The sequence below is a fragment of the Fonsecaea multimorphosa genome (assembly GCF_000836435.1).
Source record: "Fonsecaea multimorphosa CBS 102226 unplaced genomic scaffold supercont1.43, whole genome shotgun sequence".
NCBI lineage: Eukaryota > Fungi > Ascomycota > Eurotiomycetes > Chaetothyriales > Herpotrichiellaceae > Fonsecaea > Fonsecaea multimorphosa.
This window is the reverse complement of record NW_015971677.1, coordinates 115,971-127,988: the sequence shown is the minus strand read 5'-3', so window position 1 is coordinate 127,988 and position 12,018 is coordinate 115,971. Positions and strand designations below refer to the sequence as shown.

The window sequence follows — 12,018 nt, the reverse complement described above, 5'->3', positions numbered from 1 at the left end:
CGTCGCCAGAATCGAAGGGCATGTCTGTGACCAGGGAAACCTGGAGGAGAGAAGAGAAGCTCAAGGCGGCGCCTTCCATTGGTTGCGAGAGGGCACGGGAGACAGTAGGATCTGCCAACGACAGGACGTGTTGCATTGACAGGTCGAGATAGGTACCAATAAGGCGTCTTGGGAGAATGCTTGTCCTCCTCTTCGGCTCAGGCCGGTCTCCAGGTGCTGCGATCGATCTACACGTGGTTCATCATTTCCGACCGATTTGACCAGCTTGTTAGGGAGTGGAAAGTCTCCTGATGCATTGGTGCTTATCAGATAATCATGGTGTAAGTGGCGCTATGTGGGGGAATCGCTCAGCATTGATCGATTGGATCAAATTCCTTAGGTCGACGCAGTAAGAACTCTTCGAGATGCCATTCACCCACCATTCTTACCTGAATATAACATTCATCCATGTCTGCTTCCTCTTTCCGCAGTCGGATGCCTTCAGGCCTGGCAAAGAAATTCCTTCTTGGTGGGTGACAGTGTCATCAGTGCCGCATCGTTGTTTCTTCTGCCTCGGCCTGCTCCATCTCGCTGTTCTTGCGGGGGTTTTTAGAACGCTCGATGTTCGAGTCAACTGCACGTATCGTCTGACGGCTATGCCATAGTCAATTCGCCTCATGAAGGTGTCAAAGATGTCTGTCGTGGGAGATTCCCTGTAGTATGAATCTCAATTGACAGTTGCGAGAGTCCGTACAAGGATTCGTTCAGTGGCTGACTCTGGTGGGGACATGGGGTTCTCGTCCTCATCGCCAACACCCTCAGACACATCGTGTCCAGGGGAATATGGGACATTCGGATACTGAAACGAAACGGGGATGCAACAAGTAATAGACACATCACCATACGAAATGAGTGCCTCGTAGAAGACAGCAGAGTGCTAAGGGGAGGATTTGCTGGTAGTTTGGTTGATGCCATTTTGGCGGAAACTGAATTCCTTGGCCCAGCAAATGACACGCAGCCACGGCACATCCGCCTTCGCTGCTCCTTCACCATCCCGACCATCTCCTGTTCTGCACTTGTCGACCATGCACGCAGTTGGGCTGCCCGAGTCCATATCCTGCATGCCACGATCCCTTGCTCTTGGGTTGCAAAGCTCAATGCTAAACCCTGCCAACACGCATCCTCCTCGTTGCTGAACTCGATGCCCTCGCAGCGTATCTGAAGGTTGGTTTTGTCTCATACGACCATGACTACGATGATGCGTTGTTTGTCGTGAGATATCCGGAATTATGGATTCTCGACTAGACACGTCGTCGGGCCGCTTTGGAGGGCAATGGGCTTTTCTTTCCACTCCTTCACATCATGGATCAAGGTCTCTCCCGCCCTCTTCGAGCTACCTACGAAGTGACCGAAGCAATGTCTCTCCTCTCCCGACCGCCCTGCATTTCCACCAGCTCAATGCATCTCGCTCAAGCCTAACCAGGCACGTCCAGACCCCTTCCATCGGCGGCCGCAGCTCGACTACAACTATTCCCTCCCAACCCGTCGTCGTCCGTGTCCATTCCGACGATGCCTCTCTCCAGATCCGCCCACCAAGGCCCAGATCCAAACCAGGCCCCATGAATAACGAGCTGCCCCCTGCCCATGAATTCAGTTTTCGAGGAATTTTGGCGGCGGTAGAGGAGGACATCGAAGAAGACGTCAATGCAATAGCCGAAATATTTGGGAGGAGCCGGCTGGTGCGGGCAGACCAGCATGAGAGCCACTTGCCTCCCCAGGGAGAGATCAGGGCCATCAGCAGTCCTTTACAGGCAGTGGCCGAGGCGAGCGCAAGCAATGAGCGTCTTGCCGCTGCCGCAGACGATGTTGTTATCCTCCGAGAAGATGCAAGTCTCGTCGACGGAAGTCACGCTGGCTCTGCCGCATATGGCTTGCTTGAGAGGCTACAAGCTGTCCCACGCACCAGGCGCATGCGCAGTGAGACCTTGGGGGCCGGTCCCTCAAGGCCGGGCACTGGCTCAATACGCCACGCTTCAGCGCCTGTGATTCTATCGGATGTGCCGCCAGTTGTCGAAGATCATGAACGATTAGCGCTATCTGGACAGTCACGCTCGTCTCGCAGGTTGCTTCAGAGCTCTGTGGCGGAGCATGAAGTCGAAGAACCGCCTTCCAGAGCAACCAATGCTGTCGTATCGGAAACATATCTCTCTGCCGGGGCAAATGCCGTTACGATTTCTGACCCTCCTGTTGTTTCAGAAGGAGGTCGTCACTATCCACTGTACAGTTTTGACGACAGCGGGCTTTTCGAGGGGCCTGCGGCTCCTTGCCCCCCTCCACCTACGACCTTCCGGGAAAGATTACAGTCGCTGATTCCTAGAATGGAGTTACACAGTTTCGTGCCCTGGGTCCACGGTCAACGCAGCCAGGCCGTAAGCGCAGAGTCCCAACTTCGGGACATACTCGACAGGCATCAACGCGCGCGGGACTCGCGAAGAAACTTGGTGGCAGCGACAGAGAGCCCGGAATTGTACGAATAGTATTCAGAACTTTCCAGTGGATCATGTACGGATGGGGGAGAAGTTCCTCATCGACCGCTTGTCGCCGGACAACTTCGCACAGCGATCATGTCGAACTGAGAGCCGCGTAAAAACTGAAACATGGACATTGTTCGCGCAAGAGCGCCAAGATACCAGCAATAAGAGCATCATATCCCGCTTCCTTGGTTCCTGTGAAACTGTCCCTCCTCGTTTCCGAGTCTCGGTCTTTCTCTCCTTATCATCCTCACCGTGAAGGCGCTGCGGAGGGCCGCAAGACAGCAAGAGGCAGCCAATGATCAGACATATGAGGGCAGCCGATTGGAAGGAGTTCATCCCCGTCAGATGTTTCCTACACTCCTATGCCTCCAAAGCCCTTCGGATGACTTGTATGTGATCTGTCGTCGGCGCTTGTCAGCCAATTCTCTCCGGACGCGATTCGCTTGTTACACAAGGATCTGTGTTGCTCGCAAACCTATGCAGATCCTGAGGGTCATAATTCTTCGCCCCTGGAACAACGTCATCCGGATCGACTGTGCAAGGCTGGCTGCAACGTTGTCGGCGACAAATGAACGATCTGGGATTGTGATATCAGACGAGAACACCAAAACTGTCCAGCCTCATCGCGCCCAGCTGGATACTTCAGACTCATTAGGCATTGAATGGTCCTACAACAAGTTCTAGATCTATCTCTGGCCGTCCTAGACCCAGCTTTGTGCCACGCAAAATGTCTATGTCTAGCTAACAAGCAGCGGGAGGAAGGAAACCAGGCTCGTGGTTCGGCATCACTTGACCTTGATCAACACAGTTTTGGTCTCGAGGAAATTGTTCAGACTGTGTCCGAAGCCTTCCCGACCTGAGCCACTGCTCTTGTAGCCGCCGAATGGCATGTCTCTTGCCGTCGTTGGACTGGTGCAGTTGACAGCCACTGTGCCTGCCTCTAATGCCTTTGCAAATCTCATGGCCCGGTTGATGTCCTTGGTGTACACCGCCGCGTACAGACCGAACTCGCTGTCATTGGCTTTGGCAATAACCTCCTCCTCAGTCTTGAAGGTATTGATGTTCACAACAGGTCCGAAGATCTCCTCTTTCATCACTGCAGCCTCTTCCGGCGTGTGCAGGAAGATGGTCGGTGGCACAAAATAACCTTGCTGGGCGGACTCTGAGAGACCAGGCACATCCGCTGTACCACCCAGGGCCAGCGTCCCAGTCGATTTTCCAGCTGCAATATATTTGTGTACAGTGTCGAACTGCGCGGAATCAGCCTGTGGACCATGGTTGGTGTTGGGGTCCAGCGGATCTCCTGCAGAGACTTTGGCAAACTGCTCCTTGAACGCCTCAATGAATTTATCAGCAAGGGTATCTTGGACATAGATTCTGCTGTTGGCCATGCAAACCTGGCCACTGTTGTACTGAATGCTGAACTTCGTTTCCTTGACGGCATCTTCGAGGTCGCAATCGTCAAATATAATGGCAGGTGACTTTCCCCCCAATTCAAGGACAACATGCTTAAGATTGGATTTTGCTGCAGCAGCCTGGATGAGACGGCCAGTTCGACACGATCCGGTAAAACTGAGGGCTCGGACGTCCATGTGTGACGATAATATGGCCCCTGATGTCTGCCCGTGTCCGGATATAACATTGATGACTCCGGGAGGAAAACCTGCTTTCTCGATCAGAGTCGCAGCTTTGGCAGACTGACGAAGGCGATTGTCAGCAAGGTGTTTCATGGAAGTGGTTAAATTCTTCTGACTGCCTGGCGAAGGTCGGGCATCGGATGGAGGATTTACATACCGTCAACGGCGCTTTCTCGCTGCTCTTCAAAACAACAGTGTTTCCCGCCGCAAGCGCAGGCGCCACCTTGTTTGCGAAAAACACCAGCGGAACGTTCCAGGGAATAATTGCGGCGACAACCCCGTACGGCTGTTTGAATGTCATGTTAACGAAACCTGGAGTGTTCAAGCTGCTAACACCTTGAACTTCATATCCGGCCTCGGCATAATGCTCAAAGGTGCTGGCTGCGGCTCGATGGTCGAAATACAACGACACCGGCCGACCCATCGAAAGAGCCTCCAATCGAGACAACTCCTCGCCACTTTCGACCAACAGCGCTGCCAGTTTTTTCAAGTACGCACCTCTCTCGGCAGGAGAGAGAGCAGACCATGCCGGAAAGGCTGCTTTGGCGGCAGCTACAGCGGCATCGGTGTCCTTTTCGCTGGCTTCGTACACTAGGTGGCAGACTTAGCATTGCATTCACGTTGGATCGAGGCCGGCGATGTACCTTCGGCGACAACTTCCCTGGTCGCTGGTGATTTGATGGGAAAAGTCTTCCCGTCTGAAGACTCAACAAACTATGCCAACGTTAATACGGAGGTTTGCATGATCAGGAATGTCTTGGAGCACATACCTTGCCATTTATGAACAGCCTTGTCTCTATCTTGCCAATGGAACCCATTTTGACCTGTTTACGACCTGCGTGTAGGTTTGTTAACTCGCTTCGCACGGCTCGCACGGCAAAGTTAATGTCTCTCAATTCACGGTTCTAAGGCTGCACAGGTCGATTTCTAAGCGTCCGGTACATAGAACCAAGTTGTTATTGCCGATATGGACGGAGATACGCCTGGTTCTACTCTCTCGGAAGAGGCACCCGAAGTATACGCGGCACCAACGGGGGAGATCCGGCACAATTATATAGGATCGAGAACCGTGTATTGCTTGGTGGGGCATGGGGCTGGCCACGGACATGAATGGGGCTCCCATCGCTCACAGCCTTGCCTTCGACGGAGGTGATAGTCTGACTTCCTACAAGCAGCATTTCGAACCGACTACGAACCTCAACCCCATGGAGAACCTAGGCTGGGACACCTAGGGCTTACAAAAGCCTTCAGAACACGGGGACCGAACTCGGCCATCTTCAACCATAAGAGCATCTCTTCCTCATTCGGCCGCAAGAATACGGACGACGGATGAATTGTCATGCCGCTGGCTCGCAGTAGAAGCAAGCCAAGAGGGTAAAGCCGCTCTCCATAGCACATTTAGCAAAGTTGGCTGGCCTGCAGTAGAGAGGGAGAAATGGGCATCTGTCACCTTCCCACGGAGGACAGTCCAGCCGACGGATACCAGTCAAGCACCTATGTCCGATTAATTCGACCTTTCTAGTCAATGACTACCGTCCACGCCATTGGATCCAGCACCGTTGACTCCATTATGTCCATTCCGATGCAGCTCCCTCTGGCGGATCTGCCAGGGTAGAGGCTCTGTCGCTGGTTGGGCCGGTCCAAGATCGCCCGACTCGGACCTTCTCCTCTGCCACTCATCAATGTCTCTGTGGTCGACAAAGTTGCCGTGCAAGCCCAATTTCAGTTTGAAAGGTAGGTGTATCACTGCCAGCGGTCCCTTGGCCACGTCGAGAGCATCCATAATAACTATATCATTTCGGAGGACATCGAGTTGGTTGAGCAACGCAATGAGATAGCCCTCTCCCTCAGCGCCCCCGTCCTTGGGGATGAACGTTGGCTCTTGGAAGGTCGCTGTCGGTCCGGCGAAGAACACATCCTCCGTTCTGTCGTCCCAGCTGTAGTGGCCTAAGCAATTGAACAAGCCGCCTGCCGGTGGACCGCATTTTGCAAAGTCATAAGGCTTCGTCGGGTCGACTTTTGCTTGCCAAAAGTGATTGTATTTCTTGGTCACGAATCGGTCGTCAATGCGAGAAAATTCGCCATTCGTCATCCAGGTTTCAGCTGGGGTGACTCTTGCTCCCGACTTGGCTTTAGGATCAAAGATCCATCGAGTGGTCGGACTTCGCAGTTGGTTGCGCTTGGAGAGCGGTCCTTCCTTCTCATCGACAGGTGGGAAGAAGAAAAAGACATTGCCGTCTGCGACAGTGAGATCGAAAACGACATGGCCGTCTTCGTTCTCATAGCATCCTGCGATATGCCCGTGGAAGGCTGTGAATGACACTCTTTAGCATGACGGGCGCACAAGCTTTGGGGACCTGAACTTACCATTGTCAGCCCTGAACCAGACAATATCCTCCGACTTCCCTCCTCGTCTGGGAACAAGACCGTACCACTGATCTTCGTTTGGATCCCATGCCCAATGATTCCCTCCGCTCTTCAGCCTGTCCATGCCCGTCCACTTGATCGGCGTCAACGGCAACACCATGTAATTCTTACTGACTCCACAGTCATGGATCATTCCACAAAACGGAGCCTTATACCAGCATTCCTCGGTCTTCTTCCCGTCCTTGTCCATCGTCCACACTACAATGTCATTTGAGCCGTCATGGCCGTCCCCGCCAGCTTCGTATGCAAAGCACAGCATTTCCCCGGTGTCCGGGTCGAACTTGGGGTGCGCTGTGAACGTGGGTGTGAGGATCTGACCCTCGAAGTCGTACCGGCCGATTGTTTCGAGAGTGACGGGGTCCATGATATACGGCGGGCCGTCTTCCTTGCTTGCCAACAGGACGCCTCGCCAGAAGGTGATATTGGTGTTGGCAGCCGTCCGCACCACGCCCTTCACCGTCTCGTTATCCGTAAAGGGATTTCGATACCTTCCAAACAGCGCCCTCCTGGCGCTCGTCTCGGCCTTGTACCGATCTGTCTGGACATAGCGCTGCTTGAAGTCGGCGTGCCCGTTCTGGATCCTGATCGCCGTGACGCTCCCGTCGCCGTTGAAGTGGATGTCGTCCTCGAAGATGGGCGGGAAGCGGTGGTCGGGCTGGATGCGGTAGAATGTCCCGTTGATCTCGGGCGGGATGGTCCCCGTGAATTCCAAGTCGTACACGTCCCCTTCCAAGCGCGAGGGTTTGTTGAAGCCCTGAAATACAGACGTGTCCGGGTACTTGACCTGGTCTGTGGCTTTGACTCCGTCCTTGTAGGGACCCGAGACGAGCTGAGGGGCGAGATCGAAGATGTGTGCCATTATTGCAATTCGCCTTGCGGCAAAGGTAAAGAGTGGGAGGATGAATCTGTGTTGTCGGTTTTCTCTCCCTCCCTTTTGCTCTTTCTCTTCGTCGCCTGTATTCTCTCGCGTCTCCGCCACCAGTACTATATCAAATACCAACCATTCCCCTACGATCCTAGTGTGTATATATGCCTGTTATATTATACGTATCTATACAAAATGTTCTCAAAATGACCATCTCGGCCACGGGTTCTTTTGTATCCGACTCTTTCCAACGCACTGAAGCCGGGAGTCCAGGTCTTCGTGGCCGTTGGTCACTCAGTCTCTGGTGTTCTGTCCTAATTCGGCATGTGGGCTCCCCAGGAAATGCAACTGCCGACAGCTGCCTCCAAACCAACCTTGGCAGCAAGACACTTTCCGTTCCCAAACCCCATCTGGATCTGTTCCCTCCCGTTCCATCTCAGTAACGGGGAGAAGGAGAGAGGGGTAAACGGGAAAAGGGAGGGAAGAAAAGTCCATTATCAGATTCGGGAAAGTCTGGAGTTAATAAATACTCTCCACACCATACCTAGGTATTTTTTCCAGAAGACCAGATCCCCAGGTCACCTACTATAGGCTAGTAGACAGGCTTGACATTCCTTGTAGGAGGAGACCATCGGTGGGCTTGTTTTGTATGGGGATGGGGGCTATATTGGCCTAAGTATGGAGGAATTATGATTGCACGACCAGATCCATACGATTGTCCGGGAGGCTGGTGGCATCTGCACCGTCATTGAATACCGCTGTTCACAGAAAATCTCCCCCTGAAGTTCCATTGAAAGATTAGACACTCAGTACCTTGGTCCTTCCTCCAAACTAGGTCTGCATCAAGCGGGCGTGCTATCTGCAATCTCGCCGTTCTCGACCACGGCCTCCTTCACACCCTCGCCCCCGGTCTCTTTCTCCAACTGATCCTTAGGCAAAGCGATGCTCAAGGGCGGCAAGCTCTCGCCCACGTCCTGTCCGTACTTGGGCGCGCGCAGATCATCCTCCTTGACCATCTCCCCCGTCACCGGATGTGGATAGTGGAACGGCACGACGCGAGTATCCGGCCACAACATCTTCTGCTCCAGCAACTCGTCCGGCCCCAAGGGATCCTCCGGATACGTCTTGGTCGGCCAGGGAATGTAATTTTTCTTCGTGTGGCTCCAGCCGCGCTCGAAATCCGCGTGCCAGAATGGGAAATACCTGTAGCGGAACGGCTTCCACACCCCGTCCTCCTTGATGTACTCGTTCTCGTACAGCCCGCCTTCCCACCACTGCGCGTGACCGCGCGGGTGTTCTTCTTGGATCGACTGGTGCGTGCCCGCCGACATGAGGGCGCGGATGCGCGCCCACGCCCGTGTTCCCGAGGGGTCCACGTCCACTATGTCCTGCATCATCGGGTGGTCGAGCAGGAAGCCGTACACGGGCCCGTTGCGGCCTTTGACAAAGTGTGTCTGGAATCGTCCGATGTAGAGCCGGCGGATGCCCTCCTTGCGTCGGTAGCGGGAGCCGAGGAACTCGACGTATGCGTCAGGGTGGTTGGAGAACATGTCGACTACCTATACAGACCAGACAATATTCTCGCGCGTTAGTGTATCTGGTACCGTTGTTGTGTTGTTGTCTTTCCACAACCTCTTTCGCCGCTTGGGAGAGGGGTCCTTTCGGAAAAGCTCACCTCGTTGTACAGACACTTGTCAATGTAATAGCCGTATTTGAAATGAACCTTTCGGATCTCCGCCTCATCTAGAGATACCACATACATGTATTGCGTAAGTCGTCACTTGTCTTTTTTTGTAGCCTCTTGCAACCAGAGCGATGTGCCATGTTATGCTTACCCTCGACTTTCTGCAGTTTGGCATGAAGTCTCTTGACTTCGGCCTTGAGCTCGGCGAGTTCGCCCTCCATTTTCTTTTTCTTGTCGTCCTTTCTTTTCCTGGTTCAGGGCCTGTCGTAGTGTGACTCTGAGGAAACAGATACAATTCGCGAAAAATGGTAGATTAGATAACTTTGAAGCCTCCAACGGACTTACCACGCTCGCGCACAACACATGAACACGAGCACAATTCCTCGTCGCTGGATGCTTTGTAGTGCAAGAGACTCACCTCTAGGCTTTTTGTACGATTCGCTCTATACTGAGCAGCTGTAACAGGGTCTCCGCATCGTCCGTCCCCCAGACCATGCAATTGCAAAGGGGGCCGTTCTCCAAAAAGAGCGAATGCCCCATGTCGCTACCCCTCGGGGTCCCGCGGTGCTAGTGACAGTACCAGTGACGAAGCTTGGACGCGGAGATGGTGATGATGGTATGGAGCATGCAGGGACAGGGACTAGAGAGATGTGTGTGGGTCCATAACCCTGCTCTCGAGTTGACCGAAGTTGCAGAACCGCGTTTCGGGAAGGATGTCAACAACAATAAGGAAGGCCTAAGCTGCAGGTGGTGGTGGTGGAGCCGGAGCTGCTTGGGAGGCATGTCAACCATACTGTAACCGTATTCTGGTCTTTGGTCGCGCACAGCTTTTCGCTCGGCGCCATAAATATAACCCGCGATGCGGGGAGTCTATTGTCAACTGCCGAAGTGCCAGTGGTATCCAAGAATGCACAGGAACGCCCCCTCCTCTACTTGGTATTTTTCAAAGTACCAGGAGCCAAGGATTCCCAGGTCGTCCCCCCGCAACCCCGTGTGGGGTCTAGAGGTTCCCGAAACGGGGAGGAGACGAGGCTGGAGCAGCGAGGAGTTTGTGTAAGGCTGACACGATATCCAATCCGGGGTCGGTTGGGTTATCACTCTATTATCTGTCGAGGTTTCAAGCAGTCCTGGCGCTGCAGCCCATAAACTCGGGGAAGACAGCTCCCATGCTCAGAGGTTTGCCTTCGCAGCCTTACATCCCTCCGCATCTCTTTTCACCGATCCTAAAACATGTCTTTCTTGACTTTCCCACCAACCCAGACTTTCCTCAGGTTCCTGTCGTCCCCAGACATGACCCATTTCTCCCATACCCGCCTGATCCCCTCGGCGTTCCGGTCCTCGCCGTCCATCATGGTGTGCATGCCTTCGAAACCGCCAGAGCCCCTGTCGTAGGAAGGATCGCTCATGTCCACCAAAAGCGCATCGAACTGTTTCCCTACATCGAACGAGCCGACGCGGTCCTCCATACGCAGCACCTTGGCGCCGCCCAGCGTGGCCATGTAGAAGATCTCTTCCAGCTTCAGCCTCTCCTCCTTGCCGGCGGACAGCATCTCCCGTGCGTTGCCCACGATCAGTGCAAGCCGCATGGCGTCCATGATGCTGCACGAGAACCCACCTCCCGAATCGGTGCCCAGGCCGATCTTGGTGACCCCGTCTGACAGCAGTTTACGAATCGGGGCGGCCATGAATCCCCCGCCGACGGTCGTATTCGAGGCCGGACAGTGCGCTATCCCACAGTTCTGTTGCTTGATTCTGGATTGGTCCTCCTCGCTGAGCAGCGTACAGTGTGCGAGCACCGAGTTGTGGTCGAATAAGCCGAAGTGCGCGTACAGGTCGGCTTCGCAGCTGAAGTCGCGGTATTGGTTCAACGTGGCGTCGATTTCTTGCTGCGCTTCGCAGAAGTGCGTTTGGTTGGGGATCCCCTGGCCCTCGCCGTAGACGTGCTCGTGCTCCCTGGCCAGTTTGCCCAGCTCGGTCAGTGATTCTGGCGTGCAGCTTAATGCAAACCGCGGCGTTAGGATCGGTCGGACATTATCGCCTTGCGCGTCCACGGCTCGACAGTGCTGGATCACGTCTCTCGTTCCGGCCACCACGTCCGTGGTGTCTTCTCTGTAATACGCCGGGTTGGTCTGCGGGTTATCCATGCACGTCTTCCCCACGAACGCCCGCTGACCCTTTTCAAGACACACGTCGACGAGGATCTTGGTCGCGGGCGTGTGCAGACTGCCAAAGTAGCACGCGGTGGTCACGCCCTGGCGGAGGCCCATCTCGACACATCGTGAGTAGACGTGCCGCGCGTAGTCGATATCGCGGAATTTGGCCTCGTGCGGGAACGTGATCTGGTCCAGCCAGTCCAGGATATGGAGACCCTGGCCGAGGCCGCGCATGGAGAACTGCGGTGCGTGGACATGGGTGTCGATGAAGGACGGAACCAGGAATTGGCTGGGAGACTCCAAGCGAATGACAGGAATGCCAGCAACAGGTTGGCTGATTAACTGGCCAATGCTGTCCTCCAGGCTTTGGCCGTCTTTGGGCTGGAATTGTGGGTAGATGTGGCTTATCTTGCCCTTGTCATCGACTATGATGAGCGTATCGTCGAGGACTTCAACCTCGGATGGCGACCGAGAGTGTATCAGGGTGCCATGGCATGCAAAGGGGCCTTCCATGACCGTCAGAGCATCAGGGTATTAAAGAGATGTCAACTTATCAGACGAGTTACAACAGTAACTCGCAGATGGAAAACTCGGTTGACCTTCTAAGCCTTGCGGGTCCATAAGCTGCGCCACTTGGGCATCATCTGTATCTGCTTCTTTGCCCCAGTCCAAGCCTTGATTGGAAGCAGCTGAGATCGAATAGACCTACATACTCTTTGCCATGTGGTCCAAGGTAGGC

General features: G+C 54.3%; 5 protein-coding genes across 5 annotated transcripts; 1 reads left to right on the top strand and 4 right to left on the bottom strand.

Moving 5' to 3' along the window:
* Positions 1-1,268: 1,268 nt before the first annotated feature.
* Positions 1,269-2,516, top strand: Z520_11817 (uncharacterized protein; the record flags this gene model as incomplete). The annotated part of the gene is made up of 1 exon (XM_016782305.1): positions 1,269-2,516. One exon carries the CDS (start codon positions 1,269-1,271, stop codon positions 2,514-2,516), a length of 1,248 nt encoding a protein of 415 aa, XP_016626620.1.
* A 782-nt stretch (positions 2,517-3,298) lies between these two features.
* Z520_11816 (uncharacterized protein) lies at positions 3,299-4,968 on the bottom strand (the record flags this gene model as incomplete). Its single annotated transcript, XM_016782304.1, has 4 exons — positions 3,299-4,210; positions 4,308-4,741; positions 4,795-4,864; positions 4,921-4,968. 4 exons carry the CDS (start codon positions 4,966-4,968, stop codon positions 3,299-3,301), a joined length of 1,464 nt encoding a protein of 487 aa, XP_016626619.1.
* Positions 4,969-5,672: 704 nt separating this feature from the next.
* Positions 5,673-7,436, bottom strand: Z520_11815 (uncharacterized protein; the record flags this gene model as incomplete). Its single annotated transcript, XM_016782303.1, has 2 exons — positions 5,673-6,460; positions 6,518-7,436. The coding sequence occupies 2 exons, from the start codon at positions 7,434-7,436 to the stop codon at positions 5,673-5,675; spliced, it is 1,707 nt and encodes a 568-aa protein (XP_016626618.1).
* An 848-nt stretch (positions 7,437-8,284) lies between these two features.
* Positions 8,285-9,347, bottom strand: Z520_11814 (uncharacterized protein; the record flags this gene model as incomplete). The annotated part of the gene is made up of 3 exons (XM_016782302.1): positions 8,285-9,001; positions 9,118-9,185; positions 9,278-9,347. The coding sequence occupies 3 exons, from the start codon at positions 9,345-9,347 to the stop codon at positions 8,285-8,287; spliced, it is 855 nt and encodes a 284-aa protein (XP_016626617.1).
* Positions 9,348-10,349: 1,002 nt separating this feature from the next.
* Positions 10,350-11,792, bottom strand: Z520_11813 (uncharacterized protein; the record flags this gene model as incomplete). Its single annotated transcript, XM_016782301.1, has 1 exon — positions 10,350-11,792. One exon carries the CDS (start codon positions 11,790-11,792, stop codon positions 10,350-10,352), a length of 1,443 nt encoding a protein of 480 aa, XP_016626616.1.
* Between the last annotated feature and the right edge of the window lie 226 nt (positions 11,793-12,018).